The sequence below is a fragment of the Mastacembelus armatus genome, chromosome 19 (assembly GCF_900324485.2).
Source record: "Mastacembelus armatus chromosome 19, fMasArm1.2, whole genome shotgun sequence".
Classification (NCBI taxonomy): Eukaryota; Metazoa; Chordata; class Actinopteri; order Synbranchiformes; family Mastacembelidae; genus Mastacembelus; species Mastacembelus armatus.
Window position 1 is genome coordinate 10,974,949 of NC_046651.1, and position 17,527 is coordinate 10,992,475.

General features: G+C 40.0%; 2 protein-coding genes across 4 annotated transcripts; both read left to right on the forward strand.

Annotated features, from left to right (window-relative positions):
• The first annotated feature begins 42 nt into the window (after positions 1-42).
• Positions 43-8,224, forward strand: pth3r (parathyroid hormone 3 receptor). Of its 3 annotated transcripts, none has more exons than XM_026315550.1 (13): positions 43-441; positions 3,296-3,404; positions 4,289-4,399; positions 4,498-4,622; positions 4,947-5,041; positions 5,169-5,322; positions 5,521-5,674; positions 5,772-5,832; positions 5,909-5,975; positions 6,067-6,161; positions 6,292-6,433; positions 6,545-6,586; positions 6,691-8,224. In XM_026315550.1, exons 1-13 carry the CDS (start codon positions 376-378, stop codon positions 7,168-7,170), a joined length of 1,701 nt encoding a protein of 566 aa, XP_026171335.1. In that variant the 5' UTR covers positions 43-375; the 3' UTR covers positions 7,171-8,224. The 3 variants fall into 3 exon arrangements, with proteins under 3 accessions (XP_026171335.1, XP_026171337.1, XP_026171336.1); XM_026315552.1 differs by having other exon boundaries at positions 4,947-5,008; XM_026315551.1 differs by having other exon boundaries at positions 4,950-5,041.
• A 1,709-nt stretch (positions 8,225-9,933) lies between these two features.
• On the forward strand, positions 9,934-16,527 carry rundc3ab (RUN domain containing 3Ab). Its single transcript, XM_026315683.1, has 11 exons — positions 9,934-10,222; positions 12,555-12,670; positions 13,077-13,204; positions 13,463-13,548; positions 13,643-13,732; positions 13,825-13,905; positions 14,061-14,226; positions 14,444-14,601; positions 14,812-14,931; positions 15,064-15,164; positions 15,261-16,527. The coding sequence occupies exons 1-11, from the start codon at positions 10,116-10,118 to the stop codon at positions 15,401-15,403; spliced, it is 1,296 nt and encodes a 431-aa protein (XP_026171468.1). The 5' UTR covers positions 9,934-10,115; the 3' UTR covers positions 15,404-16,527.
• Positions 16,528-17,527: the final 1,000 nt, after the last annotated feature.

The window sequence follows — 17,527 nt, forward strand, 5'->3', positions numbered from 1 at the left end:
AACTGCCAAAGGAGGAGGTTTCATCCACAGTGCTCCCTTCGGTCTTCCCCAGAGAAACCTTCTCATTCCACAGCTACATGGTCCTTCAAACCTGATTTAGTAATGTCCATTGAGCTTCAAGGAGCAGACTGAAAAAAGGAGACATTTTACAAAAACTTCATTTCTAGATGTCAAGAGACCCCAAAGCTTAAGAAGACCCTACAAGGCAGTTCCTATTGACTGATGAAACAAAAAGTAATCACAGGAAGAGCAGTGATGACACACCAGAGGAAAACAGTCTTTAACTTTGAGTTTCTTCAGCACAACCTGAGGAAAAAATGTCCTGACGGTGTGTAGAAAGTTGGATGTTGTCCTGTGCACAGTAGAAAAGACGACATGTTGTATGCACAGGGAATTGGTTTCTTGGCACTTTTCCACATTGTAATAACAGTAACTGCACTGGTAAGTGTACTCTACTTATCACGAGTATTTATCTGATTTAGTTATTGATTATTTCTTTGATTGGATCAGTTAAATACCTATTGTTTTCCTTTTCAACAAAATATTGGCAAATTGCCTCTTTTTCTTCTGTTCTTCTCTTTTAGTCTTCAAAGAATCAGATTTTAAGCATAAATGTTTAAAAAACAATGTTAATAGAGTATGAACTGTATAATTTATCAAAACTTAAAAGCAAGTCTTTTCTGAAAATATCTTTTTTGATTGAAATAATTTTACTGGTGCTGAGTAAATTCTCAGTCCAGTAAACGTATCAAAGGATGGCTTTAATATTCTAAATTCAAACTTTTCACACAGTAGCATCATATCTTACACTGTAACATGACAATGAGTCAGAAAAAGCATGGCCATACTGCTCCAGTTTGGGCCAAATATAGAAAATGTCATGTATCTGTGATTCTTTTTGATCTTTTGAATTTTGGACAGATTTATCCTCTGCTTTGGGAAACATACCAGCTATTCACTCGCTGAACCACAGATAACTGGTTTATTTCTTTTTTTTTTTTTTTACAAATGAGGTGATGTAGAGTACTGGTTTATATCTATTTTAGAATTTATTTCTAAGAGTGAAACAAAGTCAAATGAAATCACAGTGAATAATTATGTGGAGTGTCGGTGCAATTTTAGAACCAATTGTCTGAAAGCAAAGCTATTAAAAAGTCAATAAATATCTTAAGTAATTACATTTCTGGGTTCTTTGCAGTACAAACCCTTAAATAATCATCAACCCAATAACTAATTACTCTATTTTGCAAATTTGAAAACAAATGTCAGCATAGGAAAATTACTTTGAAATGAGTAGATTACAAAAGCAACACACAGACATACATGAACATACAGTTTGTCTGACAATATTTAAATAAATAATACAAAAATTAATAACATCATCCCCTAAATGTTTTAAACTATCACACCACTATAAGAGCAGCAGTAAAAAAAAAAACACACAAACAAAAAAAAACAGTCTCCAATCGCCTGTGGTTTGTTTTACCTCACAACCCTCCATCAGCTCCATCAGTTTTTAACCTTTCACCCACTGATGCTTGACGCTCCTGCAGCTCACGCACTGATCCCTATCAGTTCAGAGCCTCGTCCCCTTCATCATCCCCAGGTCGATCCACAGTGACGACTTGCAACCTCCTGCTCAGTCAGCCTTAAAATCACTTGTCACGAAGCAGGGCCCTGAAAGAGCAAATTCAATTATGACACAAAGGCGGGGATGTCTAAGGCTAGTTGTTTTGCTAATTTTGCCTGCCTGTCAGCAGAAAAGCCTCCAGTAAAAAGAAAAGTGAATGAGTTCTCCATATTGACGTGCTTGTATTAAATTATGCTGTATGTTGATGTTTTGTTGAGGCACTGGAGAACTTTGCATGACGTCAAACCTGAAATCTAATTGTGGCGATCAGTAACTGTGTTTAAAAAGGATTGTGGAAAAGAATCACACACATTTACACACTAAGAATTGTCATCACTGTCACAGTGTGTCCTCAGTACACCAGTTTGTACAGCAGCAGGGGATGTGAGCTATTCTACATGTCTGTTTTGAGTCCCCTCCTAAGCACATTCTTAAATGAAATGTTGTTGTCCTTTATTCTGAGTGTTAAGATTCTGAAAACAACATACACCCACTGATAGTTTATTTTAATGACCTATGTTGCAGAGAACTGGACCATGTGACTGACTTCAGTGATGGTATTTTCGGCCACACAAAAGTTGTACTTTGTGCTACATTGCTAATTAGCAAATGATACAATGCTAATATGCTAAGCTAAGATGGAGTAGTAAACATTATATCTGCTTAACATTAATGTTACCATTGTCATTGTGACTTCTTCGCAAATGTTAGCATTAAGTATAGCAACAGTAGTATGACTTTAGCTTTTTGTAGAGTCATTAATGGATAGATATACAGATAGATTGGAGAAGTCACTCTATGATGGAAGAGTTTTGCATCTACAAATTTAGTAAAAAGTCAAAGTTTTAATATTAGTATATTACATTCTATAATCCATTCCTATGTTGTTAATATAATATCCTATGTGAAAAGTATCTAATATTTATAGCAAAGAAATACAGAAGATCAAAATAAAGTGCAAATGCACCTCTGAAATGTACTATAAGTGTGAAGTAGAAAAAACACAGGTATTCAAAATTGTACACAAGTACTGGTGAGAATGTTGAAGTCAGAGCAGTAAAATAATTACTTCTCCACTGAACCAAATTTTGTTTTCTTTTTTCTTTTTATTTACCCTGTTACCTATTTCTCTCTCTCTCTCTCTCTCTCTCTCTCTCAGTATCTTTGTTTTTTTCTGTTGGGCAAATCGTTCACATGTGAGTTCTCAAGTTGTCTCACTGCTAGTTTTGCTACTCTGTTGTGAAATGTACCCTGGAACACAAAGTTTCTTGTGTAGACTACCCATCACCAGCACGGTCGAGGTCCTTAGCACAAGGCACCCATGTGGCCAATGGCAGTAAAAGGCTTGGCGAGGGATCATCACATACCTCACCCTCACACAACTATTTCACAACACCTGGAGGCAGCACATGAGATCCTTACGAGTGCTTGTGGTTGACAGATCGCTGTAATTGGAAAAACATTCCAGAGACTATATTATTATTATTATCTTGAACAGTCAGTTCCCTGTTGTATATCTAAATGATTATAGGAAGTTTAATGTATTTATGCACCGCTGCAGACAGCACGTTTCCATTTTGTGCCATACATAGTAAGATACTTTGTTTGTATTCCACATGTAACATTACATTACATGTCTCACATGCATGTTTTTTTTGTCTGCAGCAGATAGACTCTGATGACGTCATCACTCGAGACGAACAAATCTACGTTCTGATTGGTGCTCACACCAGGTGTGAAAGGACCATCCAGACACAAAGGGCTCTGGTTAAAGGTTTGTGTGCTATGTTCGATCCTTTTATTCATCACAGACAAGGACAGGACTGTGCTCAGATTTGCTTAGCTTTAGCCACAGGTTTACTCCCACTTTATGTCAATCCATCCTTCTGTCTGCTGGGGAAAATATGAATATCTGATTATATTTTAAAATCAAGTTTAGTAAAAAAAAAAAAAAAAAAAAGGGGGGAATATGTGATCAACACTGGGAATGTGTTGCATGTGTTATCTGGATTGAAAATAAAAAGCTTTACTCAGTAAGGTCAGTGAGTGCATATTCAAATATATATTATCAGAAACAGCATTTATTACATCAGTGATTTATTTAGGCAAAATCATAACACCCCTCTAATATCCTGCTGACTAGTATCTCTGTAATTACAGATTACTGAATGTAGGAGCAGACAATAGAGGTGCATTTTTCATTCAGACTATGACGTAGAAGCTGGTGACATCCTTTTCAGATAACTTGAGTCAATAGTATATTTAGAGAGAAATCTTATAAAACAGATCCCCAGTCAGACGGTCTGTTAAGCTAAAGAGATGCTCAGTAAACAGTCAAGTGAGACTTTTCAGACATACTGCACAGTAGCCACAGTTTGTTTTTTCACAAAAATTTCAAAACTATTCAATTATGTTTAATTGTTTTACTGATTTTATGTAGGTTTAGTAGGAAAATATACAAAAGCTATACATAAAATATAGATCAGATTGTATTTTGTATCAGCAAATTTTCAATATCACAGATCAGGATCAGGACCCATGTATGTCTGAGCCATATATGGCCTGTTCTCATTAGTCCAGTTCAGGCTCCCTTCCCTTAGAAAATCATTCGGCTCCACTTGATATAAAATGGCTAACAGCTTCCCATGATTTGTGAAGAAGGTGACTGTCTCCCAGAGTGGGATGGGATCATCTGCTGGCCACGGAGCAAAGCAGGTCAGCTCGTCTCAGTGCTGTGTCCCGAGTACATCTATGACTTCAACCATAAAGGTAGGAGAGCTCAACAGTCAAGAGTGTCAGCCATACACTGTTGTGTTTTTCCGTTCTACTGTCTGAAGCTGTCTCCCACTGTCTCTCCTGTCACACAGGGCGGGCCTACCGTCAGTGTGATGCGTCAGGGAACTGGGAACAGGTACCCAGTATCAACCGCACGTGGGCTAACTACACAGAGTGTACCACATACTTGACCTCTAACCACAGGAGCCAAGAGGAGGTGTGTGCTTTTGTCTAGATGTACCTAGATGTGTATATAAACAGTGTGCAATCTCGTGGTTGGCTGAAAGTGTGTTTTTGTGCATGTGTATGCACAAACTATTAAAAATCAGTTATCATAATCAGACCGAACTGCAAAAAGAGTTTGACACTTAATCTTTCTGAATCCTCTTGATGTGATATAAAAACTGTAATTTTAAACCTATTAGTTAATTTTGTTTGCAGGGCAGTAATGCACTGGTGTTATCTTCTGTGCTGAGCTTGTGTTTTTCTGGTTGCATTTCCATGTATCTGCACACCCTAATATGCTTTTGTTTTATTTCAGAAGGTGTTTGAGAGACTCCATCTCATGTACACTGTTGGCTACTCCATTTCTCTAGCATCACTGTTAGTGGCACTGTCCATTCTCTGTTACTTCAAGTAAGAAACAGGAAACTAAGACTTAACACCTATAGTCAATTGTGCAATAATGTGATTAGCACCAGCCTTAGACATTAGTCTGTTTTCATTCTAACATCCCAGCGTCTTTCTCTCTTTCACCTTTCAGGCGTCTCCACTGCACACGCAACTACATCCACATTCACCTCTTCACCTCCTTCATATGTCGAGCAGTCAGCATTTTCGTGAAGGATGCTGTGCTCTACTCTATGTCTGATGACAGCGGCTCTGAGCTGGAGTTCACTGCACAGAAGCCTCATATGGTGTATAATATGTTTTTACATATTCTATTGATTCATAGTGTTATTTCTTTTTTGTGTTTTAACATCACTGTTGGATGTAATGCATACTGTACATGCTCATGTTCTTGAATGTCTTTGTATTAGCTATGCTTTCCTCTCAGAGGGTAGCAGGGGAGCTGTAGCCTTTTTTTTTTTTTACCAGCTGTTTCGTGTCCTCAGGCTGGCTGCAAACTTGCTGTTACTCTCTTCCTTTATTTCCTGGCAACAAATCACTACTGGATCCTGGTGGAGGGCTTGTACCTTCACAGCCTCATCTTCATGGCCTTCCTCTCTGACAAGAACTACTTATGGGCCCTCACCATCACTGGGTGGGGTAAGCAGCATGGTGGCAGATATTCACCTAAAGAGCTAAAAGAGAATCAGCAGATGGACAATTTCACGATTTTTAAAAAAAAATTTTTTTACCTCAGGTGTCCCAGTTGTGTTTGTGTCCATTTGGGTCAGTGCACGAGCATCGCTGGCTGACACACAGTGAGTCCTGATAATACACACTGATCCATCCAAAATTTACATGACATCACTTGAACTCTTCTATTTCTGCTTTCAGGTGTTGGGACATCAGTGCTGGAAACCTGAAGTGGATCTATCAAGTTCCTATTCTAGCAGCGATCGTTGTACGAAAAAGAATTTCCATTCAAATATTAAATGCTAAAATATATTTGACAGGTTGACTGTAAACTTGGCTTTACATCTATACCCCTGCAGGTCAATTTCCTCCTCTTTGTCAACATAATACGAGTACTGGCCTCTAAACTGTGGGAAACAAACACTGGTAAACTGGACCCTCGACAGCAATACCGGTGACTGTTCATCCAACCATCCTAGAATGAAAAGATACAAATATTTTTGCTCAAATTTATTTATTTATTCTCTAATGTACATTTTTATAGGCCACTATTACTTTATGAATATTTCTGCTTTTTTTTCAAGGAAGCTACTCAAGTCCACATTAGTCCTCATGCCTTTGTTTGGAGTTCACTACATGGTGTTCATGGCTCTTCCCTACACTGAGGTCACTGGGCTGCTGTGGCAGGTGCAGATGCATTATGAGATGTTCTTTAACTCTTCCCAGGTCAGATTACACCTTTCTAAGTGCTGATGCAGTAAGCAATACTGTGATTTAAGATTACTAGGAGCTTCTATAGTATACATTTTCAATAAAAACTCCATTTTGTATTTTCAGGGCTTTTTTGTGGCATTTATCTACTGTTTCTGCAATGGGGAGGTAATAAAGTTACAATTAAGACTTATTCACATTTATATCGTTTTTTGGGGGGTCTGATTAAAAAAGTACACATAACTAATTTTTCTCGCTACTCGTGTTTTCAGGTGCAGGCGGAGTTAAAAAAGGCGTGGCTGAGACGCAGCCTCGCTCTGGATCTCAAACAAAAAGCCAGGACTACCAGCAGTGGTGGTGGAGGCAGCTGTTACTACGGTGGGATGATGTCACACACCACCACCCACAGTGTCAGCTTGTCTGCTGCCAATCCCAGAGCTCTGTCCTTCAATGGAGTTGTGGTGGGCTCAGGTGGAGCTGCTGGTGGTGGGTCAGCGGTCAGACCGCCACGCCACAACTCGCTGCACCCCCAGACCAGCCTGCCTGGATACATGCCCCATGACACCAGCCACCAACAAGAGCTGTCTTTGTGGAGGTCAGGGAGGTTAGAGTCTGGGGTTTTTGCCAGGAATACCAGAGCCAGCAGGGGAAATCATGACTCCAAAAATCATGAAGTATCTTCAACCCAAAGCCCTGATGGAGAAGATCCAGAGAGCTCCTTGTCTCTGAAAGAGCTGGAGACCATTTTGTAACTGTTTTGATGAATGTTCAGGTGAGCGTTAATAAAATGTTGAACTCCTGGATACAAAGGCAGATAACAGGAACAGATGCTTCAGCTGAGCGTAGCACGTGGTCATCTGTATAAACCCCTATGTTGAATCGCATTTGCAAACACAGAACCAAAAAAGGTATTTAAAGACTTCACTTCTGTTGTCTTTTGTTTCATTGACTTCTTCCCAGGTTTGTAACAAACTTTCAAAGTCAGTGTGGATAGGAAGTCCTTAAGGTGATCAGAAAACTGGGCATTTGAACACCTACAATTCAATGGCAGCTCCTGAAGTGGACTGGGTGTTATTATTGAAAGCTCTTTGTGTGTGTGGGATTTTTCTCCCTCTTTACATCGTCTTTGTGTTTGGGCTTGTCTGAGCTGTGTGACCCCAGTTCAAACTGCACTTATGTGTGTGAGTGTGTGTCTGCGAGTGAGTGTGTGTGAGCAGCCACTGTCTCTGAATCTTCTGTAGCAATCCTAGCTTTTCCAAATATTGACCTCCACATATCAGCCACACATTTATGATGGAGGGGTTATTATATTCCAGTTACATAAAGCAGTTACAGAGATTATGTCTAACCATTAGTAGTAGCATCAGGAGAGCACAGGACCTCAGGACTTCACCTTTGTTGTTGTCATCTGTTTTTTACTCATTCCAATCTGTCAGTCTGACAAGACCCAGAAGGCTGATGCACAAACCTTTTGCCCCTCACAGGCCAAACCCCAGCTCCTTCCTCCATGTAACCTCTGCCCTGAATGCCCTCACAACACCATCAAGAATTTCACACACTCCCCTCAGGCCTCAACTCACTGCAAGAGACAACTGAGTTGTTCATAGACCTCAAAATGAGTGACAAACCAGCAGCACAAGTCACCAGTATCTGCAAGATAAACAGACAAAAAAAACTACCTGTATATATTTTCTCCAGAAAAAGAAATGACTGTTTTGTGTTTATAGTATAAGTGCAGTATCAGATCATTCTGATCACTTACAATGTTTTGGGAGTATGTAGCTGATCAGTATGGAAATTATTTACTTACTACTTCTCTGCTCTGTTTGTAAAAAACATAATGTATATTTTTATTTATGTCAGGAACAACAGAAGAATAAAAAATATTTCCCATCATCCCCCCTATGCAAATGCAAAACTGATTCCTTATTTCCTAGACATGCACTAAACTTTAGTACTTATCTTAATATTCTGCAAGATGACACTGAAGTCCTAAAATACTGTGCTGCAGGTGATTCGGAGCTTAACCCAAAACTAAAAGTCTTTTTTTTTTTTATGTCTCAACTAATTAACTAATAACTAACTGTCCCTGTAGACAATGATGGGTACAGGTACGGATACTACAGGTCTGCCCCCTGCTGCATAAATGAAAACACTGCAACTGAATGTGTCTACACTGGTTGTTTCAGTTCAAATGAATGAAAATAGAACCAGTCATTAAACATTAGTGGGTATATATGCTCAGTTTTAACTTTCAGACCATTAACACCATAGAGAAATACAGTAAATACTAGAAATGTAACATAAATGATCCTTTTAAGTGCTTTAACACACATCTGTTAGAAGTAATAACATACTATTATCTTGTAGCATAACCTTGTTTTTTTGTATTGTTGTGTATGTACTGAGTGATACTGCAGGACATGAGGTTACGTAAAATAATATAATCTCATGTATAAGGTAGCCCTGCCAATGCAGAAACTGGCCTCCACATGTCAAAGCCACAATCATCCTAAAGCATAACTGTGTTAAATCATTCAGATTTGAAAAATCAGTAATGACAGACACATTAATAAACTGTAGGTAGCCATTTAGAAAAAATATAACATAACAATCAAGAAGCTTTTGTATGAGGTACTGCTGTCTCCACCATTCACACGTGACATTTGTTTACACCTGGATCTCGTTTAGATTGCAGGCTACATGATCAGTTCACAGGATTATGATGCACATGGAGCATCATAATCACAGAAATGCATGAGTGACTGCTTATCCACAAGGACCAAAAAAAAAAAACCACACCACCTCTGACCCTTGACCCCTGACCCCCGCTCAGCAACGTATGGTGGCAACCAGCTGTCTCTCCATTAGAGGGTACAGGCTGGACACCAGAGTGTCTCCATTAGCTTTCTGATGGAGCTTAGCAACTGATTCACCTCAGCTGGTTCAGACTCCATATAAACGATGATTGTGTCTGATGATGGAGGAGGGCTGCTGATGGGAAATTACAGGAGGAGGATATGATCTAGCATGATGACTGCAGTGTTGATGATATCACCCCTGAACAAGAAACTAAACCACAGAAGGTTCATTGTCATTTAGAGAGACAACATGTTTTAAAACACATTCTTGTGTTTCCTATATAAATAGCTTTATGGCTTGAGATATTTGATAAATGTTTTTGATTTAATCACCTGTATATGGTGTTCATATGGAGAGAAATATTCAGCTCGAGCTATCATTTTATTCCCATTTTGTTCCCATTTATTCCCACATTTATATTATACATTTTGTCATTTACTGAAATTTTTGCAGGACTTCTTTTTTTTTGTAAAAGTGTAGGCTACATGCCACGGACACCCTGAGGTGATCCGCCATGATGCCAGCTGATCTAGTGGCGTCACGGTGAGGTCAAAGAATGGGCGGGGACATAGAGAGAGAGAGAGAGAGAGAGAGAGAGGTAGAGGGCACAGATACAATTTAATCCCATTAATGATATAAACAAAACAGCTCAGTGTTTGCTCTGCTGTGACTGATGCATCACGCTGTATCGTGCACAATAAGACAAAGCAGCGCTGCAGTCTGCCAGCGGCTCTGATGCGGCCGCGCAGCATCCTCCCCGGCGTCCAGAAGTGAATGAGGAGGACCGGTTGGCGACAGGGAGCGGTCCTTTGATAGCAGGGCTGCCTCCTCCTGGATGGAGCCCGGCTCCGTGCAGGCAGCGATGGCCATGGGAGATGTGTCGAAAAAAGCGTCGTCTCGGAACGTGACGGTGGAGAGAAAAAACCTCCTGACTGTCTGCAGGTCAGTTTTAGTTTCCATTAGATACTGTGCGTGTTACACTGATGTATGACACTGTGATAGACTTAATGATGCATTTGGTCTAAGTGGCCATGTGGTTGTATATGTTTATAACAACAGATCGGTCCTCGTGTTTTTATACTCAACATAGACAATAAATGTACATGGGATTTAGACATCCATGCTTACGTCATCCTCATAATAAGTCCTGTTTATGAACTCAGGGCCTGAAGCCTGCATGTGCCCCAGATACTACAACTACTAATAGTATTTTGTTGTTATAATACCAGGCAATCGACAGACGGGGTGTCTGTGTGAGTTTAGCAGTGTCATCTTTGTCGGTGCCATTTATTTTCTCTGCTATGATGGCGTGGTTGCCATGACGACAACCTTCCTGGGTAAAGGACTAGGTGGCACCCATGGGACTCGGGGCAAAGAGGCAGTATATAGTCTGTATACCAACCCCCCCCCCCATTGTTATTTGTGGGGTTGATGATTAAAGGTTCCTCCGTTTTAAAATGTAAACACTAAGTGATTAGTAGTATTAAGTTAAAGTTACTGAAATGACTGCAAGTTGTATGATTATTGCAGGTTCCCTCAGCAGTACTGAGCATTTAATCATTTTTTAAGTTTTTTTTTGTTCAGCTTTGATTTCCTTTCCTCTCACTCATTGTGTCAGATCCTGCCAGAGCAAGCCCCTCAAATACTGTAAACCCATTGTCAAAATCAAACTTCAAGCTCCAGGTTTGCTCTTCAGATGTCTTGAATTACAGTATGTCTTTGTCGTACTGTCAGCGGATTTGAATGCAAGTCACACCTGGTAAACACATACAACACAGATGCGTTCAGGTAGCTGGGCAGGTGAGCCAGGATCAGGTGCATCTGGGTGATGTCACGGCCCTGCTGTCTGTAATGCAGTGACCACGCAGGGGATGGTGCTTGTTTTGATGTGGAGGATAGTCAGCCAGTTATTGTCCAGTATCTGCCCACAGTCAGAGCAGCTGAATGAGACATTGTTGGCGGTGGAACAATGGGGAGTGAAATCACTAGCCCCAGTGGCTTGTGTTAAGATAAGCATTGTTTAATGGAGACACACACACAGGCAAAGTGACAGTGTGTGTAAAAAGCTGTTTGACTATGTTAATTTAAAGGTGTGATTCTAGTCTTGGCCCTGTGATGGACTGGTGACCTGTCCAGGGTGTACCCCTACCTTTCACCCAAAGAGAGCTGGGATAGGCTCCAGCAGATCCCTGTGACCCTGGTTAGGAATAAGCGGGTATAGAGGATGGATGGATTCTAGTCATCAAAACCTGACCAGTATCTATCTGGAATCAGTTCTATTAGGTAAAATGTGCATATTGGACCCTGCACATGACTGTTTCCTGTGGTCACTGCAGAGCCATGTCCACCTGGAGTCATTTGGTCCTTTCCTCCACAGCATTTGACAGGTGTTCTTGCAGCAAATGGACCTGCTGAATTATTTAGTCTGCAGGAAAATATTTAGGAGTGGTCATTTTAGGAGAGGGCTAATGCTCCCTGAAATTACCTTTATGAGGTTTATAAGGAACAATGGGGGCCTATACTAAGATAAAATTATCACATCAATTGAGAAGAACCCAATAATGCAGTAGGTACATTACACACTAGAGAGTCAGTATTAACCTTTTTTTTTTACATATTTATTATATATTGAGCCCAGTGGATGAAGCTGTGATGACCTTTCCTTCGAGCACAGCTGGAGGATTCACACTTCTGGTTTTATGTGAAATGTCTTTAAACTACTGAATAGATTGCCATGAAAATATCACACACATTTATGTTCCTCCCTCTATGAATTCTAATACCTATAGTCTAGCACCATCCTCAGGTCAATATTTAACCTTATCCCATTCTTTTGTTAGTTCTAAAATTTTAGCTTACCAACAAGCACATGACCTGGGATACTACAGGAAGTAATCTTTCTAAGTGTGCTCATATTACATCAGACTGGAATCATGAATTGCAGCTGTCCAATAAAAAAGAAAATTGAGTTGTTGGAGCTTCCTGAAAGCATCTTCCTCACGGTAAATGGGTGACATCAGGCTCAAGCGCGCAGGAAATTGATAGTTATGATGTGTATGTTCATGTAATTACACCCACAAACAAACACATGGGATGGACATACACATTTTGAGTTCTGATTCATCTGTGGTATGGATTTATTATTACTCTTTCAGGATTAGCTCATTATGTGAAGTTTTTTTAAAATTAGTTTTTAATTATAGATTGACCTATGATGTTCCTCCTAAGACTTTATTTACAACGTCTTATTTTCTCTTTTTTCTACCACACATAGGTTCTCAGTTAAGACGCTGTTAGAGAAATACACAGCCGAGCCCATCGATGATTCATCTGAGGAGTTCATCAATTTCGCAGCCATCCTCGAACACATCCTCACCCACCGTTTTAAAGGTAATGAACCTATGAGAAGGTTTGTCAGGGGCTGACTGCACGTTAAAGAAATGAAATAACATGATCGTTCAAAGATCCCCAATTGCAAAGTTAGACAAAGAATGTGTGGTCCTCAAACATGTACAAACACAAGAGATGAATGTTTGTTACTTTCAGTTTAATTCAGCTGTCAATACTAAAATTTTTACAGTAAATTGTTACAGTTTATCTGCCTGAGCATTTCTTTCTTTGTTTGTTTTCAACAAAAAAACTGCAAATATCTTTCATAAGCTGCAGCTGTTTCTGTCCTGTTTCTGTCAAGATACTCACAGTGTAGCTGCACAAATTGACCTAAGACTCCATTCTTCACTGACACTCACATACTTTATATATAAGGCATAATATTTATATTTCATTCTCATTTTAGGCTCTGGCAGCTGGTTTGATGGTCAGAGGAGTTACTGGGACTATGTCCGTCTGGCCTGTGCTAAAGTCCCCAACAGCTGCATTAGCAACATCGAGAGCATGGAGAACATAGGTACCTCTCGAGCAAAGGTAAGGACCTAATAGTAATAATAGTATAAATGATGACATTAATAAGGAAAAGCAAAGAGAGAGAGAGTAAAAATCAACTAATAAAAACTGAGAGTCTGTAGGCTTCACCAGAAAAGAGGAACTGCAGTACCCACAATGCAAATGTTTTTAAAACTAGTGTAGTACATGCTCTAAATGAACAACTGTAGACCAGTGGTTCAATAGAAAAGTGATTTTCTGATGCAGTGTTACCCACTTAACCTTTGGTGACCTCTTCAGGGTCGAGCGTGGATGAGAGTAGCCCTGATGGAGAAGAGGCTGTCTGAATACATTGCCACTGCTTTGAGGGACAGCAGAACAACCAGGTTGGAGCCAACTGTACAGCAGTACCATCCTATCTCTGCTTATACCAAAATCATCTTATAACCTGCTTGTACTGAACCTGTGTTTGCACTTTAGGAGGTTTTATGCAGAAGGAGCCATCATGTTAAGAGAAGAAGCCACAGTGCTAACAGGGATGCTCATAGGCCTTGGAGCCATAGATTTTAGGTGAGAGGTTTTAACTTTTTTAACAGATCATAATAGAAGGTTATGCAAATATTTTTTTTGGGATCTCATTTGTGTGTGGTTGCTCTTCACAGTTTCTGTCTAAAAGGGGAAGCTCTGGATGGAAAATCATGTGCTGTGATTGACTATACACCGTACTTGAAATTCACACAAAGGTATCTTCACTGTAGACAAAATCATTTTAAAAACTAATATCTCCCAATACCTTAAATATTCAGAATGACAATAAATTTTAAGCACTTGAGAAATAAATTTTCATATATACATGCATTTTTATTAACATTATTACAAGTCAATCAATCTGTTGTAGCTATGAATACCTGAGTGATGATGACGATCGTCAAAGCGTTGACAGCAGCACAAGTGACGACAGCATCCCCGATCACCCCTACATCCCCCTGGTCACTGATGAGGAGAGCTGGAGCACAAAATGTCGCAAGATGGAGCAAAGGTTCAAGATTGTTAATGCTCAGAAGGTGTGCAGCATTTTTTTAACACACTGTACTCAGGATGATACTGATTACAGTTAGATCACATTGGTATTGCTTGTTATTGCCTTTTCAGCCGATGAACTAACCATCTCTTAAAAACTGTTTTCTATCTGCCATCTATCTAATTTTCTATAAGCATCCAGGATATTAAACATCTTTAAAGGTCTTTAAATAGTATTATTTATTTTTTTATTTGTGTCAGGGTTACCTGGAGGAGCTTGTGCGGCTGCGTGAGTCCCAGCTGAAAAACACAGAGACAGAGAATAAGAGGCTAAAGGCCCGGTTGGAGGAGCTGCAGAGCCAGAGCCAACTGGAAAAGAAGGAACTGGAGGCCATTGTCCTCGAGCTTCAGGAGCAACTGTGAGTGATGCCGACAGATCGTAGTTTCCAAGGTTTAACCAGTTTTTCTTCAATAGGTTAGTGATGCAGCACAAAGACAAAAAGGTTTGTGAAGAACCAATTATAGCGTCATTTAAAACAGTAAACCAGATGTGCCAGAAGTGTGAATTTAATTATTGCTAGTTTCAGGATTGAAATTCTGTGTTCATATTGTTTCCTCATATCTACCAGGACCAGCTTGATTCCATGTGACGCCAACCACCTAGCTAAAAACCTCTCAATCCCCCTGGTCAACCAGTGGCCGATGCTCCAGCCATACAACAGCCAAGAGGATGTCAAGCTGTTTCGCAGGTTTGTCTGTCTGCAGGTTCCTTACCAACAAGAAAAATACACAACATACTTGGATGATTTTAATTTAACAGTCAATATAAACTATGTAACTCAACCCTAAGCTGGTTATTTCTGTTGTTATCTCCTCTGCAGGAGGAGCTTCCCCAGCACAGAGCTGCTGTCGGTGGAGATCAGCCTGGATTCAGATTCCCAGAGAATTGAGGGGAAACAGAATGGAGGAGCCTGGTGCACAGGTGACAATCACATACTGACTGTAGCACACTGTGCGAGGTAATGAGTGAGTATAAACACATGCATACTTTTATTGAATGTCTGTCCAACCCCTCCAGGAAAGGATTATACCCCCTCCATGATGGGCCTGTGTGGGTCCTTGGTCTCCCTCCCAAGCTGCAAGTCTCTGGCTAGTCTCAAATCCAGCGAGTGCTTGGTAAACATCAGCACTGAGAACAGTCCTGCCCTCTCTCCCAGCTAGGGGGCGCCAAAGAAACACTGCCAACCCCATAACAGACACTGAGACAACTCAACATGAAAACAAAGGACTACTTTTGGTAGGTGGAGAAACTCTCTCTTTCGTGGCCCTTACGTGAGTTCCTTTACCTTCACGCTCTGAGCCCAGCAGTCTCTCAGCTTACATCCATGAAGCATTTGTGAAGGTGTAGCCTCCCTGTCTGGGTTTTTTCAACAAAGATGCAGGAATCGCTGCTGTACTGCCTGTTGGCCTCATTCTGTTTCACTGTCTTTCATAGTCTTGACAAGATTAAGCCTCTTGGAATGCAAACAACTGGTGCAAGTTTGCCCTCTCTTACATCATGATGTTTGATTTTGTGCAATTACTGTCAAATCTCTGTACTGCCCAAATTCATCAGACCTCTTTATAGGGTTGTTCTGTACATACTTGTTCATTTGTCTGTGTCTTATCAGTCTGTCAGTATATCGTATTCTCTCTGTTGCATAATGCTGGCAGGATGGATGAGCTATTATAACCTCTTAGCGATCAGAAACAATGTTTTACCATATTATATTACACTGTTATAAGAAGATGGAAAAAGGTCAGAGCAGATGATTTAAACATGTTCAAAGTCCAAACTGTGGCCAGAGGGTTTAATGATAAAGATTCATTAAAAAAAATAAATAACAAAAGCAGCTTTATGTTATTAGGATGAATGGCGGTTTGGACCTTTTATTCAATCATACAGTAGGTTAAGATTTCTAGTATGTGACATGAAAGACCCGCCAGGCTACTAAGGTTTGCAGAGCCACTACGATGTGGACATAGCAAAACACACATGATATCCATTGCATACAAATACAAAGTACATTGTGACTATGCAGTGCAGAAAGAATGCTTTCATCGTCTTTTTCTACAAACCTTGCTTGATAGAATAGTTTGAGCAGGAGAGAAATAGTGAATGTGCACCTTGCATATGTGTGTCTTTTTTTTTCTTCACCCCAACCCCATTCCTGTTTTTTTGTTTTCCTTTTTAGATTCAAATTAATTTAATGACATACTGACTTCTATGATTTACAGTCATGTAGATTGCAATCTCATGCAGTGTTGTTGAGAGTTGGGATATGTTGTGTTATTTAAAACTGCAATAAAACTGCCTTTTTTGAAAAATTAAATGCTGGTATTGGTTGGATGTGAGTTGTTTTTTTTTCTTACCTACAACAGCACTGTGATCACTATTATGTTTGGTACTGGGATTCATGTTGTGCTCAGGAAAAAAATTAGACACAAATATGCAACAAATAAATAAATAAAGCTGCTTCCAAATGAATGGCTGACAGCTAACACAATGTCCGGTTAACACAATGTGTGGTTAACACAACGTGTGGTTTCCCCTTGTGACTTTTTGTCTTCATTTTCTTTCACATATAGTTTAATTTTGTAAAGCATGACATCATCTCTCTTCAAATGGGCTTGACATAGCCTATGTGAGGTCATAGGTTAGGCTCATTCGTTCATTAACACAGACAAATACATAGAGCTAAGCAAACAGCAGCAGAAGGTCCTTTGGTAAACGCTGGAAATGCATTATGTAGGAGACACATTCCAGATCGACATACTATCTAATTAACGGCCTGGCTGTAAATGAATGAATACCAAGAGGTTGTGAAAAGTAACGTTTAGTTATATTCCTTTGTCTTTGGCTGTTTTGTGAAAGTAACATCAATTACTGAGTGTGGTTTCACTAGATAGGTCAGCACATGGTCCAGCACTTCACCCTTTTGTGATAAAGCACATTAACTCCCAGACATAGAATATTATCTAAGCATGAATTGAAGTCTGATGTACAGTGAGTAGGTGCACGTTTAGGTGAGATGGCGCTGAGGGCCCTAACACTAGTCGTGGATCTGTATGTAAAAGTGCATGTCATGTTATCTTTGCCCCCTTGTCCTGTCCCACCACTGGCACTCCCTTTTACACTGGGTCAGGACATTTATCTCCCACAATGCACACTGTGTCACACGTGCACACACACCACCCAAAACCCACTTCACAGTCTACCCAGATGCAAACACACCCAGCTGGGATGATTTAAGAGGCCTAAGGACAGTATGATGAAATATTTAAACTACAAATGAATAAATGAAA